This window comes from Ambystoma mexicanum, chromosome 1q, assembly GCF_040938575.1.
Source record: "Ambystoma mexicanum isolate Mex_15411 chromosome 1q, UKY_AmexF1_1, whole genome shotgun sequence".
In the NCBI taxonomy this organism is placed as follows: domain Eukaryota; kingdom Metazoa; phylum Chordata; class Amphibia; order Caudata; family Ambystomatidae; genus Ambystoma; species Ambystoma mexicanum.
In genome coordinates, this window is record NC_090922.1 from 387,692,802 (window position 1) to 387,707,732 (window position 14,931).

The window sequence follows — 14,931 nt, forward strand, 5'->3', positions numbered from 1 at the left end:
TTTGAGGTGGACTCTGATGGGTGGACTTGTTGCCTAATCTTGGCAAGTTACCATGGATTGCATTGTAACACCTGTCTTATGTTTCCTCAGATAATGCCTGCATTTTAAATATATGTTTGGTGAACTTTGTGGCTTACATAGGTATTATCTAGATTCTGCCATCTATGTATAGTAATCATCTATGTTCAAAAGATCATTTTATGAAACCAGTGTCTCAAGCTTATTAAAACTTTCTCATCTATACCTGTTGTGAAGGATCGGCCTCTTTCGAACTCATGGAAGCAGATCGAACAGTCCAGAAATTATAAGAATGGCAACGAGCTCAGAGAATACCAACTGGAAGGACTTAACTGGCTCCTTTTCAACTGGTATAATAGGTATGTGTTGTGCTGTATTGATGTAAACACAAATGAGTTAACCTTGTTACGCAGATCTTTGTGTGCTTTGCCACTGTCTTGGAAATTTCAATTAGACTCTCTCGCCCTAAATACCTCCCTGCTAGATCCCTCTGGTCGTCTAGTGTAACTCTGAAAACCAGATGCTTTTTCAAGTAGAGAGTGGGGGGGGTAGATCTCTCTTCTCCGCAGGTGCCTCCCTCTGGGAGGGCCTCCCTGCCCCTCTCAGACTTGAGCCGGATCTCCTTAAGTTCCGGAAGTTTCACAAGACCTTCCCATTCTCTTCTTCCTTCCCTCTCTCCCTCCCCTGCTAATGTCCCTGTCTGCTTCTTGGCTGGCTGCCTGGTTCCTTCAGAGTCTTTAGAGCACCAGGCCCCCCATTCCAGTCTACCCCTGCACTTGGTCTTCCCAGACCCCCCAGTTCCTCCTCAACTTGCACCAGCCCTTCCAGGCCTCTCCCCCTGCATGTGCCTGGCTGAGCCTGCACTCTTGGAACCCTTCCAGCCCCTTACCTCGCACTTGGCTTGTGGGCCTTCCTTCCACTGCACTCTCTGCTTTCCCCTGGCTCTGTTCACCTGGCCTCTCCTGGCACTCGCTTTTTTCCACACAGGCCCTTCCGCCCTGACCGGCACTCGCCCCCACTGCTCCCCTCCCTTCTCCCCCCCCCCCCCCACTGCTACCCTCCCTTCTCCCCTGCACTTCTCTTACTGCACTTGCATGTTCCGAATCTCACAAGGCCTAGTAGGATCATTTTTGTTTTGTCCTCCCTTTTCCCCCACCCTCATGTCTTGTTGCGCTTCGAACTTGTGTAGAGGCGCTTTATAAATAATCAATGAATCATTCAATTGTAATGTTTAACATTATCTTGGATAGGTAAACCGAGTTTGTGTGCAGTAAACCGAGTTTGTGTGCAATCTTTTGCCTCCAGAGGGTTTCTCCTCTGTACGCATTTACTGGGAAAAAGCTATCTGGATTAATTTGTGCACTGTGAATGATTCTCCAGCTTAAATACTCACACCTATTATTAGAGAAAGATAAAAACTTAAATTTGATGCCACCATCGTGGGTCCGTACATTCCTAATTTCCACTCTGGTCCTACCTTGCCACTTCCTTGTGTGTTTTATTTCCACTCCGGTCCTACCTGCCACTTCCTTGTGTGTTTTATAAGTGAGTGAATCTAGGATGTTTATTCTAATGGGATACCTTCTATTTGAACGGTTGTGTGACATGGTCAGGGTAATCAACCTGTTGGGCGGAACAGAGATACCGTCCTGGGGTAGGCGGCCTACCAGAGTGTATACCAGAGCCTGTTCTACCCCAGAGGAGGAGTGGAGGAGTTGGTGGGCCCAGTCCCTTCTCCCATGTAGTGTGCATTATATTTGTCTGATGGTACCACTACCTCTTCCACAATGCCTGTCCGTTCTCTTTTGTCTTTTGCAGAACTATAACTCTCACTATGCAGCTGGGTGAAACCAAGAAAACCTTACTGGAACCAGAGAAATGGAATTGAGACCAGGCATGGAATGGACTAGGATTTTTCATGCCAAAAAAAGATTTCACCCAACCATGACAGTCCCCAGGAAAATAGTGGAGCAACACAAACCAGAGTAGGAAGGGACTGCAGGGGAGCATGAGAGACATAGAAATCCTTCCAAACCCAGTTGGGAAACAAACTCATCAGCACCTAAAGCAACCAATACGGACAACAAGCAGCATAAACTCATGGCTGCCATGCCACAAATAGAGATTGAAATCCCTTTGAGGGATCACTTGGGCAACGATTTGCCCAGGGAGCATGTGGCCATTGTGATGATTCGCCAGCTATTGTCACTTCTCCCCAACAGGGAGCCCTTTCCCATGGGGCTAGGAAGGTGTGACAGCTACCCAATAATCCCCCCAGGGGGTGGTTTAATGGGTGAGTACCTCATGGAGGGGGGAGGGGAATTCGCCCTCTGGGCACAAGGACGACCACTTGGGGTACAGCCGAACAGCGTGCCAACCCAGCATTCCATAGCCCTCCCCCAATCCTACCGGGCCCCTGCAATCCAACTTCTTCCTTGAGAGTAGACCAATGTATTACTTTAGTAGATGGGATATAAACCCAAACAGAAGGTACTAGGATGAAGAAGCTCACAGAAGACATAAAGAGTACTGACTGGGCTAGTATGTGTACGAGGTGGCATACAAATGTAAGGTGTCAAAAGTCACAAAGGACTATGACAGTCTGTCAGCGAGGGACTGGCAACAATGTATGAGAAGAGATGATGGACTGAAGAGGTTTTCAAGCCCAGCTGGCAGAGGCAGCAGGTGTGGAATCCATATAGAGCCAGAGTTTCAAATCTTGTGAGCAGACCGGAGATATAGGAGAGTGGAGGATGCTGTGAATCGCTGAGGGAGTATTCTGTGGGTCCAGCTTGAGCCGTGCACGAAGCGGGAAAAAAGAACCAAACAGTACAGCAGAGTGCAGAGCTGCAGTGGTGCTATGGAAGCAGAGGAGAGAAGCCCGAAGAGACGGAACACAGTCCCAGGAAGCTCTGGTGGCGACCAGAAGTCCCAAAGAAGGTAGCCGGAGGTACGAGAGACCCGGAGGGAAAACAGAGGGTTGAAGAGAGGCAGTCTCGAACAGCTCTCCCCAGGCTCAGTAGTAACAACCAATCTATTGTGGAGATTAGAGTAAGCATCCGAGGAGAACTCACTCGTTACAGCGGCAGCGATTAGCCCACTGATCACCAGAGACAGGTCAGAGACCCTAGCAATATCAAATATCCAAGGAGAAAATAAAATGAATAGAGAAAGAAGATTTAGAGAGGGTCTAATAATGAGTGTAAGTGATAGAGGGTGTATGGTAGGCGGGTGGTGAGAGAGTGTAAAGCAGTAGTGGGAAAGCTGGAGAGAAACAGGAGTTGGGAGATATAATAGGGGAGATCAATAAGATCAAGGCACAGCGGCGTAGGTAGGGTATTGAGAGTAGGGAGAGAAAAGGACAGTGGGAAGTGTAGAGTGAGAGATTAGAGAGAGGAGAAGCGATTTGGAGGGATGCCATAAGGTAGGTAGCGACAGGGGAGTAATAGAGTTGAACCAGAATAAAAAAGGAGTGGGAATAATAGGAAGTTCACGGAGGGAAGGGAGGGGAGATATATATAGAGGGAGAAATGGAGGTGGTGAATAGAAACTGTAGGGACATTGGGCTGTAAAAACAGGCCTGAAATATCCTTAAAAACAATCCTGTAGGGTAATAGATAGAAACGGCCACAGCCTTTAGATTTCCATCCCAAAATAAAGAAGAATTACATGCTAGGCATCTACCTTGTGTTACAATATGTCAGGGACATTCTGGTCATTAGGGGTGTCTGGGCTCGTATAGAGGGAGCCCGCGGAAGCTCAAGGGAGGCGTATGGAGGCCCTTGTTATAGTCATCCCTACCATGTCACACCATTTTTGTTTAAGATATGAATAAAGCACCTTACGTCTATTATCCTTACCTGGGATTTCTGAGGACGTCTGTAGTACATGTTGTTTGTTTTCTCCTTGCTGTTTGGCTAGTCATGCAATTGATATGAATAGCAATCATTCTCTAAAGAACATTTCCAAATGTTTGACAGCCCCCAATGCTTTTCCATAAGGCTGTCGGAAGTTTATTTTTCCTTGGATTCCTTGTAAGAATTACGCTGTCAACTGTATGAAAAGCCCTCCATTTGTTTCAGTTCCAGATACTTTTTATAATAATACAACAGCCCCAAAGGTCTAACCTGCAAATGGCTAAATAGTGTCAGCTTTTCATTGCATGTTGTCATAGAGCTCTCCAGCTCTTTATGCAGTCCTCAATGTATCATGTATTGCAATCTTCGTCTTTTGAATTGAGCAGGGCATTTATTTAAATCATGTGTGCCCATTTCATTATAGTACCCTTTTCCCTCACTTGGATTGGCACTGGATATTTATCTTGGATGCGTAAACTGCCGTAGGACGCACTCTATTAGAAACATAGCTTCTTCCAACAAATACATCCAAATGCTGTTTACTACATAATGCTGTTAACGCTGCATGATTTACCACCATGCCATTGAAAACTAGCAGCACATCATCTAAAACTAATGCAGACAGAAGTGGATCGCTATTGCTGAAAGGAGCGATTTAGAAAGTACTGCCACTAAGGAAAAAACAGGTATTTACTCAGTGTTTTTCCTAGTTCCATATCAGACCTAACAATTAGACCAGTATAATTAGCCTGCCAGCAAACCAGTTTGTCAAGCGACAAAAATTCAGGATGGCCACGCTACAAGAGGTAATGCCTCTGTTGAAGCAATGGGATTAATGGCACCCTTGGACATGAAAGATGCATACTTTCAGATTTCCATGTACTCGGGTCATAGCCAGTACCACAGATTCAAGGTGGACAAACTCATTTTTTGTTCAAGATCCTTCCATTTGGGATTACATCAGTAGCTTGCGTGTTCCCAAAGGTGGCAGTGCACTTGCTCTGATAAGGGATTCAAGTTTACCCATATCTGGATTATTGGCTCATAACACAGGAAAGCTCCTCACAATGCTGCTGAGAGATCCAAATGACCATCGATTTTCTTCATCAACAGGGTTTCTGAGCGCACAAAAATCAAACTTAATCCTAAGCCACACCAAAACACGTCTTGGAGCATTTCTAGATACAAGAAGAGAATGGATTACCATACACAGGCAAGAGCAGAGGCCCTTTTGTCGCAGAGTCCCTTTTTATCAGACCCCAAATCCATGAAAGATTGCACAGTAATAAGACTACGAAGAATGATGGTGCGTGCGATGCCTTGTCCTCATTCTGTATGCATGTCTGCAAATCTGCTCTATTAGGAGCGGCTCCCAAGTCAGTGGTCACAAGCAATAGGCGACCTAGACAATCTAGTTGTTGTTTCTCAAAAGGTGGTAAGAGAAGTCAAAGTGGTGATCTTTCGCAAACATGTTAAAGGGAAAGAAGTGAATATGTTAGTAGAAGAGATATTAACAGATATACCAATGTTGGGTTGGGTGCTCACTGCAGCTCTCAGAGCACAGGGGAGTTGGAAACCTCACCAGTTACCCTCTGCACAAAAATGTGCTAAAACTGCTGCCAATCAATGAAACAGTAGGCAGTTCTCAAACGTTTCACCACAACTAAAGCATTCTAATAAACAAAGGCTACACAGCAGCCAAGTTTCATTTAAACAAACGGGGAGGAACATTCCCACACTGTCGACACTAGTTGAGCAAATATGGCATGGGTGCATACAGAGGCACATGTTCAATCAAACCCAACACATTCCAGGAGTCCACACCAAACAGCATATTACTGATTCAATAGCAGGAATGGGACCACAACACAAATAAACTAAAACAAATATTTTAAAAATGTTTGGGCATCCAGAGCTACATATATGCAACAAGTACAAACAAAAAATTCCAAGTCTTCTTGTCCATATACCCACAACCAGGGTCACTCTGCTTCTGTATGAGTTTGTCACGGTTATTTGCTAATGCTAGCCTTCTCCCCCTACCCCCACACAATTCACCTCTTATGCAAAACTCCGGGACCTACTAACACTAATCTTCATTGCTCCACTTTGCTTGCAACAAGTATGGTCACCACACCTCCCACACACATATCCTTGGAACTACCAATACAATTGCACCAAGTATATAACCTGTTAATGCAACAAAATCAACGTATTACTCATCCCAATCCAAAAGCTATGTACTTGGCATCCTGGCTCCTGGGTGGGTCATAATTCAGTCACATGAACTTGCCGCAAAAGCATGCACCTACTATGGGAGGCCATAAAACCAAACACTGCTATATCAATAAATGGCAAAGGTTTGTTTTCTGGTGCGAGGGCGAGCAGATCAGGTCCTATTGAATGCTCACATACCGGCATACTCAACAGCCTTCTGTACCTTTTTGTACTCAAGATTGGTATGAAATTCACTTGTTTGCATGTATCTGCTATGACAGCACACACCACCTTGCAACATTAAGTGTCTGGTACCGGTGGAAAGTAGCATTGGTGAAAGTCTTCAAAGAAATAGTAAATTTCAAACATCCATCCATGATGTATCCCCCACTAGGCTGGGATGTAAACAAAGCCCTGTATGGGCTTATGGTGCCCCCCATTTGTGCCAATCATGCCTAAGAGACCTGCCTTACAAGATCACTTTCCTCATAGACCAACCTCTTTATGGCGAGTAAGTGAATTCCCAACACTCTCAATAGATGGATCTTCTGTTGCAAAACACAAAAATAAGGTTGTGCTTGAAACTCATCCCTGTCATGTTAAGCATTCCATAGAGTTAATTGACTTTTTTCCAGGACCTGAGGGGAGGAGGCTCTACACACCCTTGATGTGCGAAGGACAGTTCTGTTCTATATACGAAAAACCGTGTTACTGTGCAAGAAGAGCCAGTTCTTTGTTTTCTTTTGCAACAGGTCAGGGGGCTGTGCATTCACTGAATTATACCGTTGCAAGTTGGATTGTACGCTTCATTCGACTCTGCCAAACAAAAGCCCACAAATCAATTTCTTTCACTGTTAAAGCTCACTCATCAAGATTAACAGGAGCAACTGCAGCTTTACTTGCAAATGTTCCATTTGAAGCAGTTTGCAAAGCAGCCACTTTTGGTTTGGTACACACTGCACTATTGTGCCGACTTGCAAGCATGATCACACAGGTGGGACAGGTTGTACATCAAATATTTATTTTCAACTATTGCTTTAGCTCACACACCATTATGTTTGGGTACTCCTCATTAGTCTATTAAAAGCATGCTATTAAAACAGATGCACACACCTCAGAAGGCAGATGTTACTTTCTGAGTAATAGGATTACTTTGACTTGTATCTGTTGAGTCATATGCTCCCACCCTTTCTCCCTTCATGGTAGCTGATACGACACATTCACTGATTCTTTTGCTAAAGCTGCTCATGTCATCTCAACAATCTGTGGAAGTCTGTGTAAAACATCAGGGAAACCTGTACACTTAAGATAAGGGATTGTTTGACAGAAATTCCCCTGTCAACAAAGGTTTTACTTTGGAAGTAAACAACTTGTAATTCTCCAGACCAACCACTAGATGGCAGTCTATGCAAGCATGCAACTTTAAAAAGATAACATTCACAGAAATACTATTACTAGGAAAGTAGCGTCAGCCATATAGAGCATACTGCACCCCATAACCTGAGTTCCTTTTTTTCAGAATGCTGTTTCTAAACCACCTATTTCGAGTGGATTGTGTCCTCCAACGTATTCCTCATTTTAGATGTATTCCATTCAGCTTTGCTGCTCTTCGGAAATTTTTTCAGCAGAGGGCGCCGTGCTTCGATGTCGTCGAGTCGATGGTCCCTCGAAGGGCTCCGTCGAGGGTGACGTCATCGGGTGTATAAGTAGCACGCGCGGTGCCCGTTGGCCTCAGTTCCGTTTTTCCGCAGTTACGTTGCTTCGGACATTCGGCGCGCCTCGAGTTCTGTCAAGAAATATAATATAACGAGAACTAATTATGCCCTCGTCATCGACGCCGACCACGACCCCGAGATCGGAAGCTACAGGTAGGTCGGAAGGATCGAAAAAAAGCCTCTACCGTCAAATCGAGACCCCATGGGGAAAAATCTCCTCGACGCGAAAGGCATCGATCTAGATCCCGAAGCGATTCTCATCGCTCGTCTTCGTCGAAAAAGTCGAAGAAACAATGCCATAGGTCTCCCGCCTCCTCGTCGTCAGACGAGTCTCCGAAAATAAAATGTCCCACAAAACATTTGTCTACCGAAGAGTAGGAAGCATTCAGGATCAAAATGATGGAGGTGTTTGAGAAGGCGAAGCCTCGGTCCGCGCCTTCTTCGGAAGCCGTCCGAGACCTATCGCAACTCGAAGGGGAAACATCGAAGGCCGCCTCGACGCCCTCGAAGCAGCCCCTGTCGACGACCACTATGTCATCGACGCCGTCGACGCAGAAACCTTCGGCACCAAAGGCTCCAACCAAGCCAGGGCAGCCAGAAAAAGAGAAGGAGAAAACTACAAAACATGTATCTTCTTCAAAACCTGGTACTACACCTCTTCCTCCTCCTCTCCCAGAGAAGGTTTTCAAGCCTCTCCCTAGGAAGGAGTTTTTCAAATCCTTGACCTCAATTTTTGAGGAACAGGAGAGATCCGAGGAGGAAGATGTACCTTTTGGACTGGAATATGGAACCCAAAATGTCCCAGAATGCTTTATCAGAGGAAAGCAGAATAAGGGATTTGGTGGAGTCATTACATAATGCAAGTGGCATTGACACCTCTCCTGAGAATGACTTTGGTGGACCAGATCTAGGAGAGCATGCCAGTCCATCTTACCGTCAGTTAATGACCAAGTTGGTAGATTACTTGGGATGGGCTAGACCACCAGCCCAATTCGTCCAGGACTATTTAACAGACATATTCGACCATGGTCCCACTAAAGACCCAGTACTACCTTTTCATGCAGCCTTACAAGACAGGGTGGCCAAAAATTGGGAAACTCCGGATTCTATTCCTCTGGTAAATAAATCCCTCGCATCAAAATACCGCCCAGCCAGTTGCGACCCCGGCTATCTGTCAAAACATCCAACTCCCGAGAGTTTGGTCATACAGGCAGCAATAGCTTCCAACAAACTTGCATACCCATCTATCCCTCCAGACAGGGACGATAAGCGTGTGGATGGTTGGGCACGGAAGGTATTTTCAGCCGGGAGCATGGCCTTAAAATCTGCCAACTCCACATGTGCCTTGGCAAGATTTTCGTACATACTGTGGGAGTACATCGCAATGGTGGCGGAGCACATACCAGAAGGGGAAGAAAGGGAAGGTTTCCTAGCCATCGTTCGAGATGGAAAGGAGGCCATGCAGGAATCTCTTCAATCTGGATTGGACACTGTGGATAGTGTAAGCAGGTCCATGGGCACTAGTATGGTAATGCGCAGGTTTGTGTGGTTACGGAAGTCGGGTTTTGCACCGGACGTACAGAACCGCCTCCTGAACATGCCTTTTGACGGGTCTCACCTTTTTGGCAACAAGGCTGACGAGAGCCTTGAGAGGTTGCAGACCTCAAAAGCAGCGGCCAAATCTTTAGGAGCTGCTATTAGGCAACCTCAGCCTTTTCGTGCGCAAGGGCAATCATGGAGGGGACGATCCTATCGTTATTACGCCTCATACGGGAAGACGAGAGGAATGGCCAGTCAAAGGGGCCAAAGAAAGGCCACTCGTGGTGGACGAGGAAAACGTGCTAAGCCAGCTCCAGCTGCAGCCTCTTTGCCATCAGCAGCTGCAACATCGGCCACAAAACCACTTTGAGGACTTGCACCACAAAACACCTGTAGGAGGCAGGCTGTTGCAGCATATGCAAGAATGGCGAGCCATTACTTCAGATGTTTGGGCTCTAGAAATAATAGCCCAAGGCTATTGCCTTCCTTTTCTAAAAAAACCTTAAAGCAATCCACTAGGGAGACACACGTTGAAACTTTCAAACCCGCTCCTACAGCAGGAAGTTCTAACCCTGCTGGAGAAAGGTGCTATAGAACCAGTACCTGCATCGGAGAGGAACAAGGGCTGGTACTCCCTGTATTTTTTGATCCCCAAAAAGGACGGAGGACTGAGACCCATCTTGGACTTAAGAAACTTGAACAAGTTCCTCAGGAAGGCCAAGTTCAAGATGGTTACCCTTTCTCAGATCCTTCGGGCCCTTCAACTCCAGGACTGGTTGGTGTCATTGGACCTCCAGGATGCTTATTTTCATGTGCCGATTCATCTCAAACACAGAAAATACCTGAGGTTCGTAGTTGGCACTATCAGTTTCGAGTCCTGCCATTCGGCTTGACCTCCGCCCCGAGGGTCTTCACCAAGTTAATGGTAGTGGTGGCAGCGCACCTCAGGAGAGGCGGGATTCATGTCACCCCTACCTGGACGATTGGTTGATCAGAGCGCGCTCTGCCGAGCAAGCACTGGATCATCTGAAAGTCACCTGCCACTTCCTCCACAAACTGGGCTTCTCCCTCAATTTAAAGAAGTCTCAAATGACACCTTCCCAACAGCTTCAGTACATAGGAGCTGTATTAGACATATCCTTGGGAAAGAGCTCGCTCAAGACATTCTTCAGATGGTTTCCAAATTCCAAAATGCCCAAAATCTCCAGGCTTACGACTTTTTAAGGTTGCTCTGCCTCATGGCATCCTGCATCTTTCTGGTGCCAGAGGCACGCTTGAGGATGAGATGCCTTCAATGGGCCCTAAAGACTCAGTGGTCTCAGTTCTCGGGTCAAATGAAGGATCTTCTTCAGATTCCGAACAAGGTCAGACAAGACCTTCTATGGTGGACCTGTGCAGAGAACATCCTAAAGGGAGAACCTTTTTGGTAACTATGGCCGGAGATCACAGTAGTGACGGACGCCTCACTCCTGGGGTGGGGAGCACATGCCAACGATTTGACAATAAACGGTCGTTGGTCTCCATCGGAGTCCAAACTACATATCAACCTTTTGGAGCTGAGGGCAATCAGACTAGCGCTGAAGGCCTTCCTGCCATCTGTCAGGGGAAAGAATGTCCTGACAATGACGGACAACACAGTGGCCATGCACTATCTAAACAACAGAGGAGGTGTGGCGTCACTACCCCTGTGCAGAGAGGCAATGCAGCTCTGGTATTGGGCGATTCAGGAAGGAATCTCTTTAAAGGCAATTCATCTAGCCGGGGAAGAGAATAGGACGGCAGATGCTCTGAGCAGGCAGAGCACGGTATCCCACGAATGGGAATTGGCTCAGGAAGTCATTCAAGAGATCTTCGCCCTTTGGGGAACCCCTCAGGTAGACCTATTTGCAACCAGTACCAACCGAAAATGCGAAAGGTATTGCTCAAGGGAATTTCCCACGAGAGGAGCCCTGGTGGACGCGTTCGGGGTGGATTGGAATTTCCCACTATTGTATGCGTTCCCTCCGATTTCCGTCATTCCTCAGGTCATCAGAAGGCTGAGACGTTTCGGGAACCGCATGATCCTAATTGCTCCGGATTGGGCCAGGAGAATGTGGTATCCAGACCTTCTAGATATGTCCATCTGTCCTCCATTAAGTCTTCCTCAGAGAGAGAACCTTCTCTCTCAAATGGAAGATCAGGTTCTCCACCCAGAGGTCAGAACACTCAACCTTCATGCTTGGTATCTGAAAGGCTGAGATACAGGGATTGGAGCGTTCCAGATGATGATATGGAGGTGTTGCTTTCGTCAAGAAGGCCAGCAACAAAGTCTCTGTACCGTTGCCGTTGGAAAAAGTTTTGCAACTGGTGCAGGGAAAAGAATGTCGATCCTTTTCTATGTTCTATTCCGGAAGTACTATCTTTCCTTCTGACCCTAGCACATAGAGGTCTGAATATCGGAACAATAAAAGGTTACCTTGCAGTGCTTTCCATTTTCAAGCGCTCATCGGAAGAATGCTCCTACTTCAAAATTCCTTTGATAACACAATTCTTAAAAGGTCTCACTAATGTGTTTCCTCCTCACCCATTTCAAGTGCCGATTTGGGATCTAAATGTAGTCTTAAAATTCTTAATGTGTGCCCCTTTTGAGCCTATGCACACGTGTCCATTAAGATTATTAACATGGAAAACAGCCTTTTTAGTTGCTCTAACATCAGCAAGAACAGTGAGCGAATTGCAGGCACTGTCTTCTGGGCCACCCTATACTGTGTTCCATAAGGACAGAGTTGTATTGAGGGTTAAACCATCATTTTTACCAAAGGTAATATTTGATTTTCATTTAAGTCAGAAAATTGTTTTGCCCTCATTCTATCCTCCACCTGATCCTTCTAAGGAGGAAGAACGATTACACAGAGTGGACCCAAAAAGAGCTTTAAGCTTTTACATCTCTAGACTTTCTAGCCTTAGAGTGGACAAGCAGTTGTTTATAGGCTACACAGGAAGAAAACTGGGTCAATCAGTAACAAAACAGACAATTTCACGCTGGATCGTGCTTTGCATTTCAGAATGCTACTGACTAGCACAAAAAGACCCACCAGAATGGTTAAGGGTTCATTCCACCAGAGGCATCGCCTCTTCCACAGCCCTTCAAAGAGGTGTCCCAATAAGGTTCGTTTGCGAAGCAGCAACTTGGTCTTCACTTCACACCTTCTCAAAATTCTATAGCCTGGATGCTTCCCAGTCTAGGGAGCTGACTTTTGGAAAAGCAGTGCTTTATTCCGCCATCTAAAGGCATTGGTGGGAAACAATTTGACCCCTCCTCCAGAGGAACTATGCAAAATACTGCTTTGGGAGCCTATCTAAGATGAGGAATACGTTGGAGGACACAATCCACTCGAAGAACAAGTTACTTACCAACTGGTAACGTTCTTTCGATTGGATGTTCCTCCAACGTATTCCTCATCGCCCTCCCAACCTACCCATCTGTAGATTTTTTTCCGGTTTATTGCCATCTCAAATCTCGCACGGCTGATACCTGTCTGCCGGCACAATCTACACAATACAAGATCAGATACAAAAGAGGGGAAAAACAGAACTGAGGCCAACGGGCGCCGCACGTGCTACTTATACACCCGATGACGTCACCCTCGACCGAGGCCTTCGAGGGACCATCGACTCGACATCGACGCACGGCACCCTCTGCCGAAAAATCTTTTTTTTCCAAAGAGCAGCAAAGCTGGATGGAATAGATCTAAGATGAGGAATATGTTGGAGGAACATCCAATCGAAAGAACGTTACCAGTTGGTACTTGTTCTTTTTTAGATTTCATCTTTGCTGCTCCATGCCCGGAACCCCATAGACCTTTCATTTCAAGCCCTGTCAGTACTGTAAAGCCAAATTGTTTGTGTTGGATAGGGGTGTACAGAAATTCAACTTTGAGTAAGTATTCAGCCGAATTCCGGCTGAAATAAATCTATTCGGCTTCCAACGAATACTTAATTTTCACTCAAAGGCAAATTGTTTACCTTTCTTGAGGCATTACATTTTCCTGGAAACCTTCAGACATGAAATTTTCAGCTTTTAAAAGCTTAACTAAAGAAAGGCTGCTGTCGCTTTTTTGTTTGAATACAGGCAGCACAGAAGTGATGAAAATGCAAGCACAGTCTCTGGGGCTGATTTACAAAGCCTTTTTCAATGGGATTACGCCATTGTAAAATGCTTTTGTAAATCGGGCCCTCTGCCTTTAATGTTCGGGTCAAACAAAGTCTTTCCTCTGGAGTGGGGATTTGAGACAGAATGCTCAGTATTTGGTATGCCCAAAGAGTAATCCTTGAAGTAAGATGTATTTTGCAATTAAAAATCATTTAGCTGAAACAATAATTTTGGAAGTCGACAGAAACTGAAAAATGCTATTCTCTTCAGGGTCTTATTGAGAACTGTGTGAGTAATCTGTAAATTACAGGTTTCAATCCCACCAGGTACCAGTTTAAGTAACATAATTAAGGGAGTCTATGTAACTGCTTCACAGAACTCTGCGAGTTCAAACGGCAGGTAAATGGCTCAGTTGGTAGTGTTTGAACCAAACAGATGTAGTCAGCCTTTAGACTAAAGGTTCTAAAGCAAGTGAGATGGTAAGGCGGAAAGTGTGCCTGCAGTAGAGATCGGTTTGTAACATCAAAGTCAAGGTTACAATTCCTCCAGGGTCAGCTTTCACCCTCCTTATGTTTCCAAAAGGTGCGTCTTTGGAGTCGGTACCAGTCCCAGATGTTACCAAAGGAATAGGCTGTCCAGTATTTTGAGAGTTTTACTCAAAAATATAATTATATTTAAACTGAAATTTCCCAGTCTGTAATATCAGAAAACACCCCTCCCAAAATGGTAGAGTCAACAAAGAGGGCTTTGTTACTTGTTAATATGCTTAGAATCACATGCTGTGCATATGGTTCGTCATCCAGTAGTAACCGCATCTTGTCTTTCAGGGACTGAAAGGGGATGTAGGCATAGGCGTGTCTGTAACACTATCCCTATCGTGACGTGTAGTGTACTCAAAATCCCTCGCGTGCCGAGGTCCCTCAGATAGTTTTTTTCCGCCCAGATACTTGTCGCCCTAGTGTGGAGCACTTCATATATACTTTATCTTTATTCCGACGTTGTCAGTTATTTCCCCTTAAGTCACTTCGACAGCGATTCAAGCAACCTCGACGGAGACTACGGGAAGTTTCGACGGCGGTGGATTTTGGTGCCTAAGATCCGGCGGCTGAGCCATCCACGAAGCCGGGCCCTCTGGCCGGCCTACACAGTAGGGAGAGTGGGGTTGTGGTGACCATATCTTTCATTATGTCTTTCCTCTTTCCCCTCTAGGTCTGGTCATGTTTGTTTATACCTTTTGTTATGGAAAGGACACCATTTAGGTTCTGCCCTAAGTGTAGGGTCAGGTACCCGTCGAAAGACGAGCACAGAACGTGTAATTCTTGTCTCCCCTTAGATCACAACGAGAATCGATGAGCGGCTTGTAAGCTCCTTCGGCCTAAGACCCTTAAGGAGCACAGTGTAAAGCGGTGGTCCGCGTACGGTATATCACGGGCTGAACCCTCTTCTCCCACCG

At 45.8% G+C, this 14,931-nt stretch overlaps 1 protein-coding gene across 8 annotated transcripts in view; it reads left to right on the forward strand.

The window, feature by feature from the left end:
• CHD9 (chromodomain helicase DNA binding protein 9) overlaps window positions 1–14,931 on the forward strand; it is a 3,201,601-nt gene that overhangs the window by 907,823 nt on the left and 2,278,847 nt on the right. For all 8 annotated transcript variants that reach the window (XM_069639531.1, XM_069639523.1, XM_069639522.1 and 5 more), the window contains one exon: window positions 256–377. In XM_069639531.1, the coding sequence (XP_069495632.1) occupies window positions 256–377 (122 nt within the window). The remainder of the gene's footprint in view (window positions 1–255; window positions 378–14,931) is intronic.